The 23,466-nt window shown below is 49.6% G+C and overlaps 1 protein-coding gene across 4 annotated transcripts in view; it reads right to left on the bottom strand.

Annotated features, from left to right (window-relative positions):
• Nucleotides 1-4,691: 4,691 nt before the first annotated feature.
• Nucleotides 4,692-23,466, bottom strand: part of FBXL19 (F-box and leucine rich repeat protein 19) — a 29,733-nt gene continuing 10,958 nt past the window's right edge. For 3 of the 4 annotated variants that reach the window (XM_033169351.1, XM_033169354.1, XM_033169352.1), the window contains 8 exons: nt 20,428-20,643; nt 19,147-19,179; nt 17,404-17,544; nt 13,838-14,565; nt 9,876-10,039; nt 7,339-7,500; nt 6,541-6,759; nt 5,357-5,580 (listed from right to left, as the gene is read on the bottom strand). In XM_033169351.1, the coding sequence (XP_033025242.1) occupies nt 5,357-5,580; nt 6,541-6,759; nt 7,339-7,500; nt 9,876-10,039; nt 13,838-14,565; nt 17,404-17,544; nt 19,147-19,179; nt 20,428-20,643 (1,887 nt within the window). Of the gene's footprint in view, nt 5,581-6,540; nt 6,760-7,338; nt 7,501-9,875; nt 10,040-13,837; nt 14,566-17,403; nt 17,545-19,146; nt 19,180-20,427; nt 20,644-23,466 lie in introns of all 4 variants that reach the window. The other variant, XM_033169355.1, reaches the window with a different exon arrangement.

The following is a 23,466-nucleotide window of genomic DNA, read 5'->3' as shown; positions in this document are numbered from 1 at the left end:
AGGCGTGGGTAATGCAATTTTTCTAATGTTCCTCACATTAAATCAATCCCCGCAAGTGAACTAGCATCTCAAGAAGGGAGCTCCTTTCCCTGCCAGTTTTCCTACTTGCAGAGAATTATTTTTTAAAAAAATAAAAATGAGTGCATTCAGAATTGCTACCCTCAACCTCCCATCTCGCCTTGTACAGACTTTCTACCACCTAATTTTGCTGCAGGTAAAGGCCTGTTGACCGTCAGGCAGGGGCACATTCAGAACAGCGACTCACACAGAAACACAACAGGTGAGCTCATCCAAAGTTCATAGTCACACACTCTAAAATGAAATAGTTTCTGATTCAAAGCTGAAAGGTGCCGCCAGTTTCAGTCCTGGAAAATAGTGTCTCGAGGTGTCAGATATGCATCCGTCTATTAAGACACTTTACAGCGCAAATCCCCTTCTCTCCACCGACAACCCCCACCCTCCAAAAATGCCCAGAACACTCAGCCATTGGACCAGCGCAAAATAAAAACAAATTAAAACCTTTAAAAAAAACAAAAGGAGTTTATAAAAAAATATTTCCAGAAACCATAAAACAGAACCCAATGAAAATAATAATAATAATAAAAATTAATTAAAAACCCCAACATTTTTTCTATTTGCAACATTTCTTTCGGAAGGAAAATAAAACCAGGGGAGGAGGAAAATAATGAAAAACAGGCTTTTTAAGACCAAAACATACTTCCTTTTTTTGATTTTTTTTCAGTTTTCGTTTATATAGCAAACAGTTATTGTACAATAATAGAACCCCTGAAATTCAGATCGGAACCTGGTCTCGCTCCCGCCCCTCCCCGGCATCTGAGCAGTTCCCAAAGGTTGGGGGGGTCTGGGAAAGAGATGTGCAGGTCAAACACTGCGAAAGACACATTGCTCCAAAGTGGATTCTTTTAAAGTTTTCGTTTTTTCTTTCTTTCTTTCTCTCCCATCTCCCCTCCACCTCCCCCCTTATCTTTGTCTCAGTGGATACAGGCGAGGAGGAAGAGGAGAAGAAAAAAAAACGGCGTGTGTGCGGTTTAAAAGTTGTAGCCAAAGATGGAGAAAATCGCCTGGAGGGGAGGAAACGAGGAGGAGCTGGAATATAGCTTTGGTCCGCTAAACTGGGGAAAGGGGTTTTGTGTATGCAATACGCCAGTGACCGGAAAATGTTCCATATTATACCTCTTGGGGGACGGGGTGGGGAGGGGAATCCCTTGGAACATTTTGTGGGAGGCTACATCTGTGGGGTGGGAGGAAAGGGTTTTGTGTTTCATTTTGCAGGGGGGTGATAGCAAATGCACCCCCCATATTCCATCATTCCAGGAGCAAACCGTTTAGGCTTGAGAGACAGCTGCCTGTATATTAATGCTCATTTGCCTTTCAAGTGATTGTGGGCGGGAGAAAATACGAGTGGTTGGGGAGGGGGGAGCAGGGGGGTGGGCTTATCACCTGCGGCCACCTCTCCCCATCCAAAGGGAGCATTTTTGCCCCTCTCTGGGGTTCATCCGACTTCCCACCCCTCGCAGCCCCCCGCCCAAAGCAGCAGTCTGTAGCATAGTAGCGCACCCTTAGATGATAATTCTCGCTTTTCTCTCTCTCTCGCTCTCTTCACCGTTTCTTTTAAAACCTGAGGTATTTTTCTTTTCTTAGTTAAAACATCCATTAAAAACAAATATTTTCTTTTCTTAAAAAAAAAACAAAAAAAAACAAAACCCTAAGTGATATGTCTGAAAACAGCACCTCTGTCCCCCTCGTTTGGACAAGGGAAGCCGAAGGGTTGGGGTGGGGGTCACCGCATGGCACGGGGAGTGTGACCCCCCCCACTCCTTTTACATTATGTGTTTTTGCCTCTCCCCATCCTCCACAATCCATAAAGCACACAGTGAAACCCAGACCCATAAACTGCCATTTCTTGGTGTACGGGTCTCCTTTGGTTGGAGGAATTGAGGAGACAAGGAACAGAGGAAAGGCTGCTGTGGCAAGAGCAGGCCTCATTTGCACCAAGGAGGGTGTGGATTCAGAGCAGGGGGGTGAGCCCTGGAATCAAGTACGCATTTATGCTGCGTCCAAAGGAAAGTTAGCGTTTTTTTGAGGATGTTGGGGTGGGGTGGGGGAGAGAGGACTGTTTGATCTTCTCCCCCCCCAAAAAATGCACAATACTAACCTCCCTTCCTTGCCCCACACTTGCCTCCGTTGTATCCTAGCCGCCCTCCCTCCCCACAGCTCCTCACCATCTTTAATACTCTCTCTCTCTGTTTTTGTTTTAGGAGCTTCTAAGAGGCGACTATGGAAGGAGGGAAATTCTTCTTATGGGGAAGGGGAAATCCAGAAAAGAAGGGAGCAGGGCAAGGGGAGAAAGTAAGATACCTTGGCCCTCTTTGGCTAATCAAGTGAGAGGGAAGGATTTTTAATAATAACAAAAAACAAAAAAAAACCACCACGGACAAATGAAAATTTAAAAAAAGCAACGACAAAAACCGATTTTCTTAAAACAATATAAAAGCACCCAACAGAACCTTTAAAAAAAAAAAAAAAACACCGAAAACCTCGCCTTCGATTCCACAACCTATCGCTGCGTGTGTTTTTTTCAAGTAATGCTTTAGTATTAAATGAACGTTCAAGTATATATTAACAAAAAAACAAAAAAAGAAGTAGTTATGGTTACCGATTTGACCAAAAAATAATAATAAAATAAAATAAACCACCACCCAACCCAGCCTCAAGCCGTTTCTCCTCTTCCTCCCCATATGATGACGGCACCCTCCGGGGACCCAGGCGGAGGCGGAGGGGAAGGGGGCCGAGGAAGAGAAGGGGCTCCGGGATATCTTTGTAACAAGAAAGTTGGGTTGGGGGGGCAGGAGCGGCAGGGAGGCCCCCCCCACCCCGCAGCTGTGGGAATCCGGGTGACCTGTGATGATGCCCCCTGCTGGCGACTGACCGCCTCTCCCTCCCGAAACCCAGCCAAGTCCCATCCTCGTTGGAGGAAACCTAAAGAAGCAAAAATGGCTCAGTGAGCAGAGCTGGGCACCTTGGACGGCTGCGCCAGCCTCCCTTGCCGGGACGGGCCAGCGTGGCAGAAGGGGAGAAGAAGAGCTCCGTTAGCCGCATCCATCCCACCTCCGCCACAGAAGGGGCCAAGAAATGGCCGACAAACAGGCACGTCTTCGGTCCGGAACATTCTTTTTCGTGCCTTTTTCTACAGTATTTCCGCCACCACCCCTCCTCCTCCTCCTCCTCCTGCCACCACGCTCTTTAAGAAATGGGAAAGAACGACCACAGGGGGGTGGGAAGAAAACGCAACCGAGGTGGGGAGGGGGAAACAAGTGTGTGTTCAAGTTTGACAACTCCGCGGCGGAGGAGGGCGACCAGAATTAAGACAAGGCTACCCAAGCCCAACATGCGTGGTGCTGTGGGAAAGAAAACGCAGCTCTCCGCTCCCCCCACCCCTTAAAAGTGGTTATTAAAGCTTATGGACCAAAGAAGGAAAGTGGGGGGGGGGACGAGGGGTGGAGGGGCTGGCAGAGAAGGAGGGTCAGGGCAGACAGCGGCATCTGCTCTCCTGGGAGGGGTTTTCAAAAGTAAAAATCAAGCACAGCAAGACGTTCATCTTGCTTGCCCCCCACCCCACCCCCAGGGGCTGACCCAGACACACATTACTGGCCGAGAGTGGGGGGGGCAGATAAAGAGTAAGGAGCATGACTTCCAAGTTGGAAATGCTGCTGGAGTGGAATGGTAGGCGGAGGTGCCAGGATGGGATGGAAGAGGAATACACAAGGGGGGGGGGGTGGCAGCAGGCAGGGCTGTTTGGATTAACAGGTATATGTGCTGGGGGGGTGTGAGGGTGGAGAATTGGTGCGTGGTTCACATGTACTGGTGCAAGCGGCCACCTTTTTTATGGTGCTCCTGGTATCCACGCCCCCAAAGTTGTCTGACTCTGGAAGGGGAGGGAGGACGCTCCTTGTGATAATTTCACAACACGGCTCCTCCAACATTACCTTCGCGGTACGGAACGGTGTCCCGAGAGGGAGGCCTTAGGAGCTGCACGACACAAAGGGCAGCAAAAGAGGCGCCGTGCCTGTTGCGCACGTGTGAAAGGCTGTGGCGTTTTCAAGGCGCTTCCTCCTTACGAGCTCCTTGCATGTGCAAGGGGTAGCACTGAGAGATAAAGGACGTTTCACGTCACACTTGGCCTCGCATGCTCCCTTGCGGCCTTCTGATGTGCGTACAAGGTGGATCTGAAGCGTTTCTGGGAAGGATATCCCAGGCTTCTGAATCTCTGCATGGTCTGCCAGTGAACTGGGGTGGCGGCTGGGGACTAAAGACGGGGAGGCAAGTGTTGTGGGACGGACGTTCCTCGGGGAGTCTCTCCACGCACGCAGCTTGTGCATGCATGCGTGTATGTCGATTGTGTGTGCGTGTGTAAACAATACAGCAGCGGAGACGGCATGCGTATGGATTGCCATGTGCGCACATGTGAGCGTGGTGTGTGTGAGGGGGTGTTATCGTTTTGGCTTGCAGGGCCAGGAACACGGGGTCCGGATTTGGGCAACGGGAGACCGCCTGCACATTCAGCCCCCGCGCATGCGTGGCGACCCACAAGCCTGTGCCCTCCCAATGGAAGTGGGGTGGACGGAATTTCAGTGGGCGTGTAGTGAGGGGGGCGAGGAGGGGTCTAAGTATCAGCTGCCTGGCTCCCCCGCCCCGCCCTTTTTAAAAACCGCACTGAAAAAATGAGTGCTTGGGGAGGGAGGGAAGAGGGGAAAGGCAGGCAGGCAGGCAGGCGCACTTTCAAAATCATAAAGGCAGCATGTGGGGGGTGGAGGAGGTTGGAGTGCACATATGCATCGGGGAGCAGGGCTGGAGTGAGAAAAATAACCTGACACCATAAAATAAGCTGCCTTCCTCCTGAGCCAGCGTTTCAAGGCTGTGTGCCAACCCCCCCTCACCCCGAGAGAAAGAGAGAGCATGGTACCGACTGCGGCACAGACAGGTTGGGGTTGGGTGGGGGAGAGGACGATGCAGTGCATGATGGGAGGAGGAGGAATACGCCTTTTCCCAGCATTGTAAAGCAACAAGGCTACCCCAGGCCCCACTTACTCCGTGGCTCTGTCCTGGAACGAGGGGGGGTGGAGCAAGAGGCCGACCCCCACCCTGGCAGGGGTGGGGAGTAGGGGTGGGGAGCACAACCCTCCACCCTCTTCTTTAGCTGCGCACGTCGAGGGGGTGGAGACGCCACTCCGGTTCAGTGCATGGCTTTAAGTAAAAAGGTTCTCTCAGAGTCCGCGTCCGGTTTGTCCGACTGGCGAGGCAGAGTCTCCCTTGCGCCTCCACCCCAGGGCGGGTATTAGCTGTCCTTCAGCAGCAATTTCTCCTCGGGGCAACGGAAAGGAGGCCCGGGAGGCGCCGAGCCAGGGGCCGGGGGGACGGAGGTGCTGTTGGAGACAGAGTCATCGGCAAAGCGGGCGCAGGCCTCGGGCGTGACGTGGTGGCAGGTGCGCAGGTCGATGCGGGAGAGGCGCGGGCAGCGGCGGAAAAGGGGCAGACACTGATCCGTCAGCCGGTTGCACCCTGCGGAGCGGGGGGGGGGTAGGGAAAGAGGGAACAGGCAGGTCAAAAGTCAGGAACACGGGTTTTCCTTCAGAAGCTCCCTAGTGTGGGGAAAGCAGGTTCATTCTCAAAGGAACAGGGATCAGGCCTCCGCCCTCCAACAAGGAAAGATTACTATATCAGCATGGAGAAGCAAACCATAGGCTAAATTTGCAGCTCGCTAGAATCCCGGGAAGATGCAAAATCCAGTGAGGAAGCAAAAAAAGAGGCCTCGGGGATGGAGTTTTCCAAGCCAAATACCCACCGAACATGCCTGTGGCATGTAGGTTTTTGGGTTTTTTTTAAGGTGACATGCATAGAAAATATTTAAGTTCACTTATTCTAAGGGTGGAAGGCGTATCTTCAAACATATTTAACAGGCCTAATAGTAATTTCATCAGCTGGGGGAGCTATGGGAACTGGTCTCTCTAATTAGATTCTCAGCATAGAATTAACATACTACAATTCCCAGGATTTGGGGGGATGGCTGGGAGCCATCATAGTTTAAGAAGATGTAAAACCAGCACACAGTTATAAGGCTGATGTGCCCTGCATAGTTGTCTAGCTGCTCTTTGCGTCGTCTCCTGACGAGAAACAGTCATTCTTGTCTCTTTCCTGAGCCACATTTGGAAGTTCTGAGGCTGTGCTTGGGATTAGGTAGAGGTAACAATAAAAATTACATCTGGTTTTTGTTGTTGTCCTTGTTTTTAAAGACAACCATTCCCTGCAACATTCAGATCTGGCCAGGGAAAGGGAAGGGGGCAGACGACTGAGGCTTGCATAGGCAGCACAAGACCCAAAAGGGGTCAGTAGGGACGTCCTAAGTGGCGGAGACCTACGATAAGACTTGCCTAAAGAGCAGGAAAGGAGTGGTAGCGAATTAGTAAGAGAGAAGATTGAGGAACGGCATTCGGGGAGAGGAAGGAAATCCCCAACACTCACCGGCGAGGTTGAGCTCGGCAAGGGTCTCTCGGAGTGGGGAGTTAGCAGCAGTCAGCAGGTTAACAGACTGGTCGCCCACGTGGTTGCAGTGGCTCAGGTCCAGTTTGGCAAGCTGGGGCGTGTGCCGGATCACCAAGCGCAGCGAGGAGTCCGTGATGTCCAGCCCGGAGAGCCGCAGCTCGGAAACATTCTGGAGCCGACCCCGACTGTCGGTCTGGCCTGGAGGTTGCAGGGGGAAGGAAGCAGGTGAGTTAGGCGGGGCAGCCGGGCCAGAGGGCGCAACCCCCTTCGGAGGCGGCTGGCTCAAGCTGCTGTTAAAGGGTAGCAATTTGAGGTTCGTTCAAATGGCATTTGCAGGTTTTGTATCCGAGGAGGCCCTCCGGAAGCTGCTGAACTCCAACTCCCATCGGTTCCAGCCAGCTGAGCCAATGGCAAGGGTTGATGGGAGTTGTAGTCCAGTTTTGAGAGGGTGTTGCTTTGGCTGCCCCTGAAACAGAAGCACAAAAACACACACACACACACACCCCGAAATAAGGCAATGGACTTGCCGGTATTGTATTTTTTAAAAATAAAGAAATAAGATTCCAGGTTGATGAGCAAAGGACCCACTTTTACAAATCAGGTCAGTAATATACAGTTAATGATGTCTAATGTCCTGGAAGAATTTTGCAGGGAGAGGAGGGAAGACAATCCATTATTTTATGCCTGCAGTTTGACGAAGGAAAGGAACAGAGTCTGCTGCAGGCCCTTCCCCAAAGTGCCTTTCCACCCCCCACCCCATTGCGCGCCCCGTTTTACCCGGCTTGGCATCCGGGGCAGGCAACAGCAGTTCGCGGAGGTGAGAGTCCTTGACGTCCTCGATCCAACGCAAATCTAGGAGCCGCAGGGAGGGGAAGTTGGCTGTGCTGAGCGCCGACACGGAGCACCAAGAGCAGCCTGTCAGGATGAGTTCCTTGAGGCCTGGGGGAGGGATGAGGAGATGACACTTTGCCACTGAGGTCCTCCCCCCACCTCCTTTGAGAAGTTAAGAGTGCTGCCTCGCAGCTCAGAGTCTCCCCCACTAAAAAATATACCCAGGCCAATTCCCTCGCACCCACCGTCGAGAGGGCACGAAGCCTGGAGGCAAAGGGCTGTGGGGGGCACTGGCTTGTGCGCACCCAGAGAGCAGAGGCTGCAGCATAGGAGACTTGCACCTTCGTGTGGAATTGCTCCTGGGTCGTGACCCTGGCTCCCCATCTCCTCCACCTGCTGCCCACCCAACCAAACCACCTCCTGCTTGAGTGGCTCACCGAAGTGGGAAACCTGTGGCTGGGCTGTTCCACGTGAGACTCGGGGGGGGGGGAGAGGGTTGGATCTCCTGATTCAATGCTCCTCTCCAGAAGCAAGATTCCGCCCCCCCCCCCAGGGCGCATGTTTGCAAAGTAATATGCTGAAAGAGGGAGCAGGCTCATTTCTCATTTTGAAAAGGCAAGGAAATATTTTGCCTCGTATCACAGGTTCTTCAAATGCTAGAAATTATTTTTTTACATACATTTGTCATCTTACCCTGTTCCTATATGGACTTCCCAACCTATCCTTCATTGACATCCTGGTTCAAACTCTCTGGTTCGCTGCCTCGCTTGTTATTTCTCCACCCTATCTCATCCTTTCGATTTGTTTATCTTGTCCAATGCTGATCGCATATTTTTAATTATTCTCCAAAATATTCCCACTTCTTATCTTTGCTTCTCATTTTCTTTTCATCCCAATGTCATGGCCATATAGGTTTTCCATGCAGAAGGACTGGTTTTTCTTTTTCTGCTGCATGGGGAGGGACCACTCCATAAAGTGAGGTTCCACCTCTATCGGAAGTGTCTGCCCCAGAGGTCGAGGGACACCCTGATCAATTGCCAAGGGAACCAAGGCCGAGGGCAGGAAATGCCACCTGGACAGCCCTGTCGCCATGGGGACATTTCGGATCCCGATGCCAAACACGGGTATCATTTTCACTGTGATAATTTTTGTAAGGTGCCTTGAAAGCCTCTCTGTGCTGTACAACAGCATGAAAATGCCTTAAAGAAGTCAAATAAAGTGGCACAGTCCCCCTTCTGGATACCAGACATTCCCTTTAGCCAATTATCTCACACCTCCTAACAAACAAGGCCCCAAAAGCTTCTTTACTACTCACTCCTAAAAGTCGTACGCCAAAGCCTGACGACTCAAGTCTACTTCCGGCTGGGCTTATTTTCTGAATGGCTTTGCTGAGCCCCAGATATTTAGCAACAGGGAGCCACTTCTTTGGGTGTCCCCTCCGTGAGAGGTCCGGATGGTGGCAACATGAGAACGTGCCTTTTCTGTGGTAGCTCCCCATGTGTGGAATGCTCTCCCCAGGGAGGTTTGCCTATCACCTTCATTATACATTTTTAGGCGCCAGGCGAAAACTTTTCTTTATAACCAGGCTTTTGGCTGATCAAACATTCTATGGCCTTTTAAATGTGCTTGCGGGAGGGGTGTGTTACTGGTTTGTTTTTGTTTATGTATTATTTATTTCCTCATTTTGTATCTTATTTGATGTGAACTGCCCTGGGAATAATATTGATTGATTGATTGATTGATTGATTGCCCATCTGGCTGGGTTTCCCCAGCCACTCTGGGCGGCTCCCAACAGAATATTAAAAACACAATAAAATATCAAATATTAAAAACTTCCCTAAACGGGGCTGCCTTCAGATGTCTTCTAAAAGTCAGATAGTTGTTTTTTTCCTTGACATCTGTTGGGAGGGTGTTCCACAGGGCGGGCGCCACTACTGAGAAGGCCCTCTGCCTGGTTCCCTGTAACCTTTGGATCAAGGGCAGTATACAGATTTAATAAATAATAATCATGGAACCATAGAGTTGGAATGGACCCCGAGGATCACCTCGTCCAACTCCTTGTGATGTAGGAATATGCAGCTGTCCCTTATGGGGATCGAACCTGCAACCTACGCTCTAACCAGCTGAGCTACTTATTCAGATAACAACAGTAACTGGAATATCTGAGGACCAGGGCGGGGTGTGTAGGTCTGTGAACAATTTTGCTGCTGGGAAACAGAAGCTGAAAGCGACGCTCCCTCTGAGCCACAACATCCAGCCGCTACATCAGGTGTTTGCAGGCTGGGGTGATTTCTGCCAAGACCTGCCATGGCCCAGAGATCCAGCAGCAGCATTGCAACTGGGCTGTGTGCTCATATAGCCACTTTTGCCACTCGCTAGCAACCACTGTCTAACTTTAAATCATTGTTCACCACCTTGAGACTTTTGATTAGCAAAGGGGGTGTAAGTGCTCCTCCACACACCCCACAAAGCACCCACAATACCTTGCAACCTGTTGAGAAGCCACATTAGCTGCTTCTTGGAGATGTTGGTCCAGCTAAGGTCAAGGCTGGCCGGCTGCCGGCGGATGATGCCGCTCAGCATGGAGGGAGTGATGGATTTCCGACGGCTCAGGTCAATGTGCGTCCATAGCCGCTTGTCACAGCACCTGGGGCGAGGGGAAGAGCGGCAGAAGGGGAGAACTCAGCCCGGGAGGTGCAAAAACACATCTGTGTGCGACCGTTCATTAGCAGGGCTAAAAGGTTTAGAATTGGCAGGTTTATCCAGGATTATATATTTTAAAAAGGTGAAGGGCCCCTGGATGGTTAAGCCCAGTCAAAAGCGACTATAGGGTTGCGGTGCTCATCTTGCTTTCAGGCCAAGAGGGCCAGTGTTTGTCTGCAGACAGCTTTCCGGGTCATGTGGCCAGCATGACTAAACCGCTTCTGGCGCAACGGAACACCGTGACAGAAACCAGAGCACACGGAAATGCCGTTTACCTTCCCGCCACAGTGGTACCTTATTTATCTACTTGCACTGCCGTGCTTTTGAAATGGTAGGTTGGCAGAAGCTGGGACAGAGCAACGGGAGCTCACCACAGGGATTTGAACCGCTGACCTTCTGATCGGCAAGCCCAAGGGGCTTAGTGGTTTAGACCACAGCGCCACCCGCGTCCAGGATTGTACTTAATGTAAGAGGAGTCCTGCTGCATCAGGCCCAGGTCCAGCACTCTGCTCTCACAGAGGCCAACCAGGTGCCTACAGGAAGGCGGCAGGCAGGATCCAGGTGCCACAGCAAATCTTCCCAATTGGGATTCCCAGCAAACTGACATTCAGACGAATACTGATGCTAACCTGGCTAGTAGCCACAGGCGACCAAAAATTCAGTGGGCTGGTGGAGGTGGAGGGGCAGATCTTTCCCTTCCTTCCCAAGGAAATTTGGGTTTCTGTCCTGTGCAGAGGAAGAGAAGCCCCCCCCCCCTTCTCTCTCTCAGCTCTGCCATCCTGTTTGGCAGAGAGGGTGATTTAAGGCTACTATACTGCCTTTGTGCATTGGCTGTGAAGAAAGGGGTTTTCCTCTTCTGCATCCAGCATGGAAACACAGACCAGCTTTTTAGCTGGCTGGTAAAAACCCACTGCAGGCTATTAAGGGGGGGGGGGCTCATTCACAAGACATGTGGAAGGTCACATGGTCTTCATTCCCAAGCTAAAGCTTTCATTCATTTGCTTCCAAACTGTGTCTCATAAGCAGGACAGCCACACAATTAAAAAAATTCTTAATCCAATGACTTTTTAACTGACCCGTCATATTGCCTACACCTGCATGCAACAACGAGAAGGGGAAAAAACAGTTCTGGAGGGGGAAAGACATCCTTCCATTGATATTTAATTGTGAACACATCTCTCACAACAAACACTGTGCAAAAAGAGCCTTCCCACTCCTGCCTAGAGTGAGAGTGAATATTGCATCTGCCACTTGTTGCTTTTATAACTGCATTAAGAAAAAAAATAACTTTTAAAAAATTCTGTGTTGCTCAGTTAAATGGAAGTGCCTTTATTGCCGGGAGAGATGGGGCTCCTCAATGAGAACCATCAGAAATGGCAGACCAGCTTTCCAGAAGGATAGCCGGACCTCCCCAATACAAACTTCCCCTCTGCGGTGTGAAATCTTTGGATATATTTGCTAATATTTCTTTCTTTCTGTCTTAAAGCCAAAGTCTCCAAAAGGCATGATTCCCAAACCTGTTTGCTAGAGATCCTTTTAACTAGGGATGCTGGGAGTTCAACAGTTGGACCCTCTGCATGCCAAGGACAAGCTGCAACCCTACGTTATGCCAACCAGACTCTTGAGAAGTCAAAAGGGAGCATCACATTCCGCACTAAGGCAATGCTCTGCAATCTTTTATACACAATGAATGTACAAATGAATGCTCCCACCCCACCCCTTTTCCTCCACCCCCATAGCCCTAATACGTTTTGCATGGGCTGGGCATGGGCAGATGTTTCCTGCCCATCAGAAAGTGAAACTAGCAAGGTGAAAGTTTTGTTTTGTTTTTTAAAGGAAGTGTTTTGTTGTTTTTTAAGCTCACTTTTAGGTTCTGACAGCTACATAGCTAAAGACCCCATGTTCAGACAGAAGAGGTCTGCCACATAGAAGGAGCCGCTCCATTTGCCTGCGCACAGCAGGACGACCTGCAAGACAGTGGAAATTTTTTGTAATGGCATGAAGAAAACACCTCCCTGCCACCAATCCACATGGCAAGCTGCCGCTGGCAAATGACACCAGAGCAGGTAAAGATGGCAAGCACAGGGAGCAATGTGGCAACTGTCCTTGGCGTTTGAGTTTTGAACCCCTCCTGTGCAAGACTGTTCTGTCTTCCCCACCCCTGACTCCTGTTTCTTACTACTGGCTTTGCAAAAAAATGATGATAATAATATTAAGATGGTTGACATAGATAGGCGTAGAAGCCTTGAAGATGGAAGAGGGCTTGAAAGCAGAAGGATAAGGCGATTTCCTAAACCCCCAAAGCCTTTGTTATCATGTACAGAGAAACCTCAAGTGCGTTTGTTCTGATTTCTGCCTCGTTGACCTTGGCCTCTCCCTTCCCACAGTTGAAACTTCCAAAGATCAAGCTCATCTTTTGCTGCTCGCCTTGCTTTTACAAAGCATGGCCAGGCTGGTGGAAACTGCTCGAAAGAACCATGTCCAGCAAGGATGCTCTGCCTATCTAGGGTAGGGCGAGAGGACCATTCCTTGAGACCAGCGAGATCCTGGGTCATATCTGACCTTGGCCCGGTCGCTCTCGTGAGGGTGACAGTAGAAGGAGGAAGAGAAATAAATGATACCAGCCACCCTGAGCTCCTTGGATACTAGAGCTCCTTAGGGTACCGAGCAAATAAATAAAAATAGTAAGCGTAACCCAGGAAACAAGGAGCACACGTGTGAAGAGGCTGGCCTCTGCATCTGGGAACCTGCCTGCCATAAAGTCGGACTGCTGCGCTTATCTAGCTCAGTACTGGCAACACTGACTGGCAGCAGCTGTCCAGGATTTCAAGCAAGGGACGTCTCCAATATAGCGGCCCTGTGAGCCCCCCTTGGTTTTACCCTGTGTGCGTGGTCACCGTTCACTCCCTTGCCATGCACAGCTCAGTGCGAGGAGAAATAAGCCCCCCACTCCTGGCATGGGCAGCTCTCGCCAAGAGAAATCCCATGCCTGAGCTCAGGCAGAAAATCTCCGTCCAGAACATTACAAGGGTCCCTGACGCAGACCAGTCTTCCCTGCAGACACAGCAGTCCCCATTAGGGCTGGGCGATATAGCGATACATCGTCCAAAACCGGTTTTGGAGTCCATATTGTGATATCCGTTTCATAACTTTTGAACTGGCAATCTATCACAGAGCACATTATGCGTGTATGCATCTATGCAAAAATCACAATGCAGGGGAAGCCGTGAAGCCAGCCAACGAGTCTCTCGATTTCTGCTCCCCGTTATCTCTGCTGGCTCAACTCACAAGAATCACAAGAGCAGGCGCCGGCAAAAATCACAATGCAGGAAAAACCGTGAAGTCAGCCAATACCGCTACATCCTTATTTCACACATCGTGATATATCAGCATATCGTGGTGTTTTGCTGGTGATACATCACAATGCTGAAAACCAGATTATCGCCCAGCTCTACTCCCTAGCCTGAGATGGTCGGTGTCACCATCAGCGCTTGTGACATTCACACTCCTGTCTCCCCCTGTCATCTCCATTCGCAGGTTACGCAGCTGCTGAATGGGCCCAGTCCCCCATTCTGGGTCTGCCAAACAATATGGCTCCAGGCGGTTCGGGGAGCACAGCAGGAAGCAGCTGCACGAGCGCGACCTAAAACCTGCCCACCCCCGCCCCTCCCTGCTCCCGGGAACTCTCCGGCGCCCCCCGCACTGCTCTTCAGGGCAAGCCCCCAGCCACCCTGGCACTCACCAACGGCTCCACGTCCGGCACACCCTCATGCAGACGCACAGCTCCCGATAGCTGAGGTATTGGAAGACGGCCAACCAAACGTCCCTCTGCATGATATGGTCGGATCCGCTGTCCAAGGGCAGGGAGTCGGGCTCGGGGCTGTCGGGTGGCGGGCGCACCACGTGCCGCTCCAGCTGCAGCAGAGGCTTGGGCGGTGAGGGCACCAGGGGCCAGTTGAGGAACTGAGTCCGCGCCACCATGCGCAGGCCCGTCTGCCCGGCGGGCCGGCCCGCCTTGCGCCCGCCCGCCTGCTGCTTGGCCCGCTCGCTGCCCCGGCTGGTCGGGCGGTGATTGTTCTCTTTCTCCTGAGAGTTCCCCCGGGCTTTCGGCTGCTTGCCATTGCGCGCCGTCTCCGAGCTGCCGTTGCGCCGCCCGCCCTCCGACGCCGCCTCCTCCTCTTCCTCCTCCTCCTCTTCCTCGTCGTCCTCGCTGGCGCTGAAGCCCAGGGCGGCCAGGCGCTGGGAGCGGGTGGCTGGGGAGGCGGCCCGGCTCGACACCCCCCCGCTGGAGCCGTCCGAGCCCCGAGAGTCCGTGTCAGAGTCAGAGTCCGAACTGGAGCTCGAGCTGCTGCTGTTCTTCACCCGCTCCAACATCTGGCACATCTGCTTGAAGCGCTCCAACTTTTCCCGCTGGTGGGACTTGTCCGATTGCGTGGAGGGCTCCAGGGGGCCCGGTGGACCCTTCGGCTTCTGGAGGGAAAGGAAAGGCCGGTAGTCAAGAGAGTTCGTGCCCTGGGTTGCTAGCTTGGTTTGGCTTTCATCTGGATGCCCTCCCTGTTTGCAGGACTACAACTCCCAGGTGTTGCAGGACTACAACTCCCATCATCCCTGACCATTGGTCATGCTGGCTGGGGGCGGGTGTGTCTTGGGAATCCACTCTCTGGAGGGAAACACAATCCCACCCTGCCTGGACCTTTTCATCACATATTATCTTGAAAAAGAAGCTGGGATAGCTCACTTGGTATGTGACTTTTAAAATCTCAGGATTGGGGGTTCAAGCCCCATGTTGGGCAAAAGATTCCTGCATTGCAGGGGGTTGGACTAAATGACCCTCGTGGTCCCTTCCAATTCTATGATTCTAGGATCTCCTTTCCAGAAGGAGTTTACTAGGACTGGGTTAAGACCTTTAGAGGCCCTAAGCGCTTAAAAAGATTTTGGTACCCCCATAGATATCTAATTCAAAATAGAAACCGTATAATAAATTGTTACTGTTTGAAATGAAATAAAACATACAGTAAGATGGAAAATGTCTAATTTTTTTTGGAACACTTCCACTTTATTCCATGAAACAAACAATTTAATAACTATCTTACAGCTGAACCTTGTGCTTTAATTAACGTAGATAGATTTTGTTTCAGAATTTGTAAACTGAAAAGTGGAGTTGCTGGCCCACGGTAAATCCAGCAATGGAAAAATTTCTGTGGTCCCCCCCCCCTTCCCTTAATGCCCTAAGCATGTGCTTATTTTGCTTTATGGTCAATCCAGACCTGGCGCTTACCAATGGTAGGGTTGACATATTCATTTCAAAACAACGGATTCTTGCCAGGAGGGAAGATCCCAGCATCCTGCTACCCTAGATATATATGAAATGCAACTCTCAACACTCAAGAGGCACAGCCTGGGCTCTGGGCTCCCACATATAGTCTGCTTGGAATTCCACCACAGAAGACAAGGCGGGATGCAAGCGGACTGAATAAAGCATTCCACCCACCATCTCCCAAGATCAGCGGAGAGCAAGCCCTTTAAGTCTGGCCTCTACGTGATCCGGCTGCCTTCGTAACGTCCAGATTAGATGATGGGGAATGCACCCACAAAATTGGGTGGTTATTTAAGGTCTCTAGACAAAACCCCAGGTCCAGCTGCACCCCCCCCCCCTTCAGACAGGAGGCTGATACCACTTCTCCACAAATCTAACCATGGGGATGGGCAAAGAATCTACTCTGCTGCCATAGCAGCATCTCTGACCAAGCATTTAGCAGTTTTTGACCGGATGCTGTTTTTCTGGCATGCCCTGCTTTGGAATTTTTTCTGTAACGAAACCATCTCAAACAGTTGCTTTCAGGGCACTTTGGGGAACCTTGTTGCTGGCAGACAAGACAGAAACGTGGTTTTAATTTTTTTTAAATCAACAAAATTGCCTGGAGACTCACCAAAGCCCAAGTCGGGGCATCTTCTGGAGAAAGCGGGCAAGTTTGGGAAAAAACAGTAGCCAGAGATGTTAAGGGTCAGTAATTTTTTTTAAGGAGCATTTTAGTGTTTTCAATATGACATTACCTGCCTTGTGGCCTTGAGATGGACAGGCTGGAAATCAAATAGCGGTAAAGGATCAAGAAACCACGTCGTGTTTGTGAAAATCGAAAACGCCTGTATTCGCAGCTGTATTTCAGTGCCCTTCGCTTGTGCGTATTTGACATCCTGCTAGGAGGGTGCCGGCGTCAGCCTGGGGAGCTGCCCTTTGGCAGGATACCCCCCCCAAACGGTCAGGTGGGATAATATTCCCTGTCATATGACTGCAGCTCCACCTAGTGGCCAAAGGGAACACGAGCGCAGATCAATCTGAATCAGATCAATCACACCACAGCATTCTGTTCTCACATTGGCCAACCAGATGACTCTATGAGCAGGGCCTGAGTGCGACAGCAGCAACTCTCATTCCCGATCCCCAGCGACTGGTATTCAAAGGTGTACTGCCTCCGATTCTGGAGCCTTATCCTCCATCCATTTGACTAAACCCCTTTTATAGCCTCCCAAGTTGGCAGCCATTGCCACATGCCACTTGGGGCACACATGAAGCCAGCTGGACTGGCAAGAATTGGGGTGGGGGTGGCTGCTTAGTGACAGTATCAGACTACAGTGTGAAGGCACCTGGGAAGCTCAGCATGTCCTGCTCTGGCCAATGCCTGGATGAGAGACCAATGAAGGCAATGAATAAACCGAGAAAGTGTTTAGCAGAGAACCCCAGCCCACCTTTCCTGAAGGTGGTTTCCCCCACCACCACCTTTGTGGGATTGTAGCTCAGTGAGCATATACTTTGTATGAAAAAAAAGAAAAGGGTCCCTGCTCAGCCCTGAAGCTCACTGGATGACCTTGGGAATGGTGTCGACTCTCAGCCTAATCTACGTCAAAGGGCTGCTGTGGGGATCAAAAACGGGGACGAGCCACGCAATGCTGCCGTCTGTTTCCATGGGAAAAGGTGGGATAAAAGAAACAAACAAAATTCAGCCTTGAAACGGGAGAAGGCTGCTTCCCTTTGTGGCTAGAGATGCTGCCCGGCTCCCTCCTATCTACTGCCTCAGCCAGAACCAAGGACTCGTTCTTCTCCCTTCGCCATACAAAACTGCTCCTGCTTCCCGAGGCAGGATGCCTCTCTCAGTACCAGGTGCTGCAGGAACCCACTGTCTTCACATCCGTGTTTCTCTGGCTTCCCAAAAGGCCTCCCCTACGTCTGATTGGGCAAGGTTCTTCCCACGACGTGCCTGAAGGCTGCCAGCCACTCACAGACGCCCCAGCCTAAACCCCACCTCTCACCTCTAAGTCGCTGGCGGTGATCTGATTCAAGTGGATGGAGGGGTGGGAGATGGTGCCCTTCACCTCAAAGTCCCCGCTGCCCATGCGGCTCCAGGTCTGCATGGATTGCAACTTGTTCCCATCGGGCTGCTGCTCAGTGGCCTGGGAAGGAAAGGTGCGGGCAGAGAAGGGAGAAAGAGACAAGCGCAAAAGTTCAAGTGAGCTAGAGAGAGAGAGATGCATCTTAGGACATGCAAGTGACTTGAGAAAAATGTGTACTGATTTGTGTGAGCCTCCATTTGGAATCTGACAACAGCAGCCCCCTGGGTTTATATGAACATGATCGGGGCCTGGGAGATGGCTCAGGGTTCTGCCCAGTGAAAATGGAGCAGGCTCGGCCTCTGCCACTGTAGAGGATGGAGCAGGAGGAAACGTCAGGGAAGCTGATTGTGGCTAAACGTTAGGAGAAGCTTCCTTAAATACACGAGGTGTTTGACAGCAGGAAGACAACTGCCCCAGGACGTGGGGGGTGGATTCTTCTTCGCTGGGGGTGTTTCTGAGACCAGGTAGTGGATGAGGCCAAAGCTGAGCAGTCGGGCATCTGCTTAGCATGCAGAAAGTCCCAACTTCAACCCTCCCACCTAGAGATGTGAAGGCCCAGAAAAAAACTGGAAAAATTCGGGGGGGGGGGACGTTTTTTTCCTGAAGCCTTTTTTGTTTTTTCCCGAAAAATTGAAAAAAAAATGTTTCAATCTGAGCAAACATTCAGTTTTTAGAAGTCCTTAATAACTGTGATAATGACAGACACAACAGACTAGATGCAGAAGCAGAGACTGAAACTGATACTGATCATTACAGCTCAGAAAACAATTCTGATTAAATTTCATGCCCATTCATTGAAATTTAGTCCCACTTCCTTCTTCAGTTCTTTTTATGGGAATGTTTTTTTTAAAATACTGTGGAGAGGAAATATGAATAATTGTTACTTCTGGATTTAAAAAAATTGTTTTGTGGAGGGTTTTTTTGTTGTTTTTGTTCCACATAAACAAGTAAACAGTTCAGGAGATTGTTGCTCTATTTGTTACAAATACAAATAAATATTATTTTAAAAGTAAATTCTGTTTGTAATAATTGTTTGGATACACTATATATTTAATATGCTAGTTGTGATAATTTTATGCCCATTAAAATTGTCCATAGTTATATTTTATGTTTCTAAAGTAACAGAATGACTTTCAATCTGGAAAATAAAAAAGTGCTAATGTAGCAAAAAAATAATCCAATTTTTCCAAAAAATTACGTTTCCCCCCGGAAAAAACAGGTTTTTTCCGAGCTTCAAAATTTCTGGAAATTTTACATCTCTACTCCCACCATCTGCAGGTAAGACTGGGAGAGACTCCCTGCCTGGAATCCTAGAAAGCACCGCTGCCAGTTAGTGCAGATTAAGACTGAAGTAGGCAGACCAATGGTCTGAGTTGGCACGAGGCAGCTTCCTGGGTTGATCCTGTACGGAGGTGGAGGATGGAATGGAGGTTCTGCGATCTAATGTTGTGCAAGAGCTATGCTGGTGAACAGAGCAGGCGCATGTCTTGTTCAAATGTGCTAGAGAAATACAAGGTGCACTCACATGCTGGCAAGAAGGTCACCACTCCCTTTCCACTTCTCTCTGCACAGCCTCCATGTCCTGGTCCCCTTGCTATCCCCCTGTTATCTTATCCTGGCCTTGCTCCATGAAATCAAGCTGGGCAACTCACAAGCACTCACCTTCTTCAAATGCTTTTCCCGCGTGCCTTTTAACTGCAAGAGAGAAGAGAAGACTGTTGGAATTCTGGGCTGCGGTGTCTCTAATTCAGAAGACCCAAGAAGGATTTTGTGGGCAAAGGAAGACCTTTGGGAGTGAGGGCAAGCTGGGAGGCTGTCCCATCTCCGAGAGGGAAAGGAGGTGTAGCAAGTTACTGGGTGTAAAGAAACAAAGAAAAAAGGTGCCATGGGATGTTCTGGAGGAAGAAGCTAGCTCTCCCCTCCGCCCATCCCTCAGCGCAGAAGACTAAAACCGTAAGCTTGATCAACAACTCGGGAAGGAGGAGTAAAAATGCCTATTTGTGCGGTCCAATGTAAACCACACTTGCAAATGGACAAAGCAGGGCTGACTGTCAGCACCAATCAACGGGTCTGAGAAGCTGTCACCTGGTGCCCAGTGACTGATAGATGGGCAGCCCCATACACCTGCCCCAAACAGCGTGCTGAGCACAGGCCAATTCTTGATCTGGCTCTGGGGCTGAAACGCATGCTCCATTCCTGCTCTAATGTGCCAGGAGGGAACTGGAACTCCTGGATCTCACTCTCAGTAGGAAGGAATAACAGAGCTCAACCTCATGTTATGCAATCTTCTCTCTAATTTCAAAAAGCCTCTGTCAGCCATCAGTTCAGAGCTCTAGGAACAGCTGTTTGTCCCTACTCTGGCCCTCACCACATTGGGTCAAGAGAAAGAAGGGGTGTCAGAAAGAACCTCCCCCCTCGGAGGCAGTATGGCACAGAATCTCAGCTGCTCCGAGACAAAACGGGAAAGGGGCTGTTGCCTTCGCACATCGCTCACGGCCTTCCTGGAAGCAGCTATCTGCCACTGCGAGGAAACGGGACGCTTGGCCAAAATGGACCATTGGTATGCTCCAGTTGGAGTCTTCTAGTGGGGTGGTCCTAGGAGGCCAGGGGTCCTTCACGTTTAGTGGGCTCAGAGACACGTTTGGAAATCTGAGGAACCGGCTCTATGATTTAAATCACCCTTTGACACCTTGCCAATTTAAATCACCTTGATTTGAAATCAAACCATCCCCCGGCAAAATGGGGGGAAGGATCCTGAAAGTCGTTGTAAAAAAGAAAAGAGGGCAGAAAGATAAGAGGGGCTTGGCTGGCACTGAAGGAGGGTCTCTGGGGGGGTGCTGTGGTGCCCAGAACCACATTGGAGACCCCAGGAGAGGCAGGGGAGGGCCCTGGGTCTCTGGCCAGGCGTGCAACATCCTTCAGACTGAGCCGGCAGCCTCTGACCTTTTTCTTGGGCCCTGTGTCTGGGGGTGGCAGCTCTTTCTCCTTCTTCCGCTTGTGGGCCCCGGCCTGAACCGGGCTTTCCTCCGTGGGCGGCGGGGGCAAAGGCAGCGCCGGCGCCAATTTCTTCTTGTTCTGAGCAGGCTCATCCGTCAGCTTCCACCGGACGCCGTCCTCGCCGTTGTCGGAACGCCGCTTCCCCGTGCCGTCGCCCGAGTCCTGCGGGCAAAAGGAGGGGAGAGGGGCAGGGGCAGTTAGCGGGCAGCCGCAATTCACCTACTTGGAAGATGGAGCAAGGGGGGGGGAGGGCAAGCAGCCAGCCAGCCGCTTCCTGGTGCCCAAAGAGAACAGGGGGATGGTGGGATGGGCTTCGGCAAAAGCAAGAGGACTCTCAAGAGCAGCAGGATAGGGGTAACCTGCATTGGGCACAGACCTGACAGCAGCAGGATGCAGCCACTCACAGATGGCTCAACACACGTGGGGAGTTTTATTTTGAACACGGTACGTTGTCCTTGAGCGTGGACTAGCGTAAACATGTTTTCCAGACAGCAGACAAAGAGCCAGACACTGGTTTTGCTCAGGGACTCCAAAGGTGGATAAAAAAGGAAGGCAGGAAGAGCAAGGTTCTTGCATTTATTGCAGGGTGGATAAAAATCAATGATTTTTTTAATTAAAATTTTTTTAAAAATCATATTTTTAAAATTTAAATCGGATTTTAAAAATAAAATGCTTTAGGAGGAAAAATCTTTCTAAAGGTAGTTTTCTATTTAAATTACATCATAGTCATTTGTTTCAAGATTTTCACGTGTGCTAAAACTCCGTCTAAGTTTTTTTTTAAAATTGTTTAATCACATCAGTTAACAAACATGCATACATATGCTATAATGGTATTGCTTTAGTTAAATAAATTGTTTAAATTATTATTAAGGAAATGATTATTTTTTTCCTTCTAATAAAGTACAGCAGAAAAAATTGTCCAAATATAAACAGTTAACTTATTAAACCTCACAATAATTTCGTAATTATCTGTGTATGTAATACAGTATAACCAAATCAGTAATTTTTGATATAACCGTAAAAAGTACTCTGAAAATTTATTATTCCAAAAACGAAACCTTCATCTGGTTGCAAATATTCAGATTATACCAGCTAGAATGAGTGTTTCTGTAAGAAAATGATTTAAATCAAATCTTACTGACTAGTGATTTAAATCATGATTTAAATCAAATCCACCCTGATTTCTTGTAATATTTTCGGGCTGAGGCACTCGCAGGAAAGAACTGGTGGAAGGTAGGGAGGGGAGACATCACCATTGTCGCACACAGATTCTCCCCTGCAAAATGTTGCTCCTCATGGGCAGTTTCCAAAATGGGAAATGTGCCCTTTTATATTTATCATCAGCAGAACGTCAACCACAACATTCCTTTGCCTCCTGGAGGTACACAGTTGGCTGGGACATGTAGGGAGTGTCATTTTAGGGGGGCGAAACTTATTTATTGCAAATTTCTTCAGTGAGGGGTCTTAATACGTTTCTGTGCGTGAGGAATTCAAATCTGCTAATATTTTTGTGACTGGGTAACATTTAGCTTGGTGAGTCTATGTTTGGTGGAGAAGCACATAAGTTGCTTTCGGAGAATCAAATAATTTCAATTTTATCTTCTGAACATGTCAACTAATGCTAAATAATAATAAAAAGAAACAATAAAAAATAGATTGATATAAAGTGGTACCTTGGGTTACGTAATTAATTGGTTCCGGGTTGCCGTTCGTAACCCGAAAATCGCGCTTTGCGCATGCGCGAACTGCGCAGAACACTTCTGGGCATGAATGGATTGCACGCATGCCAAAAAACACTTCCGGGTTAACCGGAGTACGTAACCCGAAAAGTACGTAACCCAAAGCGGACGTAACCCGAGGTATGACTGTACGACACTAATATATAACACATTTTAATGATTTCTATGTCTTTTACACACAATTTAGTTTTGCTTGGTAAGTAAAATAAATATTACCATCTTTACATAAATCCAACCCGCCATCAAATTTAATGCGCACCTCAATTTCCAAAACGCTGAAACCAAAAAAGTATTTGCTGGCGAATGTAAATGTGCCATCCAATCTAATGCGCACCCTAATTTTCAAGATGTAATTTAGCCAAAAAATTAACCCATTACATTCGAGTAAATACAGTAATTAAACCAGAACAACTTTTGAATTCCCAAGTCATGTTGCAACATTTTAGCACCCCTCATTTTTAGAATTTGGAAGCTGAAAAGAATAAAACTTGCTCCGAATTGGGACAGGGCCTTTGCTGTACGTAACTTCAGGAGATTTGAGTGGATCTCTCCACTTTAAGCTTCCGACAAGCTATGGGTTAAAAAGTGGAATGCCATTTTATAAATACATATCCAGATACACAAGACCCTGGGCTGGGGAGGAGAGACCCGGTTCCATACAGGTGACGATTCACTGAGGAGAAATCTGAGGGCCTAGGGCCTAGTGCATGGGTAGGCAAACTAAGGCCCGGGGGCTGGATCCGTCCCAATCGCCTTCTAAATCCGGCCCGCAGATGGTCCAGAAACCAGTGTGTTTTTACATGAGTAGAATGTGTCCTTTTATTTAAAACGCATCTCTGGGTTATTTGTGGGGCATAGGAATTTGTTCATTTCCCCCCATCCAAAAAATATATATAGTCTGGCCCCCCACAAGGTATGAGGGACAGTGGACCGGCCCCCTGCTGAAAAGGTTTACTGACCCATGGCCTAGTGGTTCAGCACCCCTTGTCTCTCCTGCCCCCACAAGCATCCTCCAACACTGCATTCATGAGGTCTGGAAGCATGACTCTACCAAGGCAACAACAGCTCCGCTCTCTTTGAGGATGGTGAGCCAGGAGGCCTCGAGAAGAGTTTATTTCCACATGACCACAGGAAATACTGAGCAGGAGTGGGTTAGCTGAGTAACGGGCGTGCGGAATTTCAGGCCACGTATTCCCCGCGCCCAGGGCCCCACAACCATCCGTCCCTCACCCCGGTGCTGGTTGGG

The sequence above is a fragment of the Lacerta agilis genome, chromosome 14 (genome assembly GCF_009819535.1).
Source record: "Lacerta agilis isolate rLacAgi1 chromosome 14, rLacAgi1.pri, whole genome shotgun sequence".
NCBI lineage: Eukaryota > Metazoa > Chordata > Lepidosauria > Squamata > Lacertidae > Lacerta > Lacerta agilis.
This window is presented reverse-complemented; position numbering and strand designations above follow the sequence as displayed.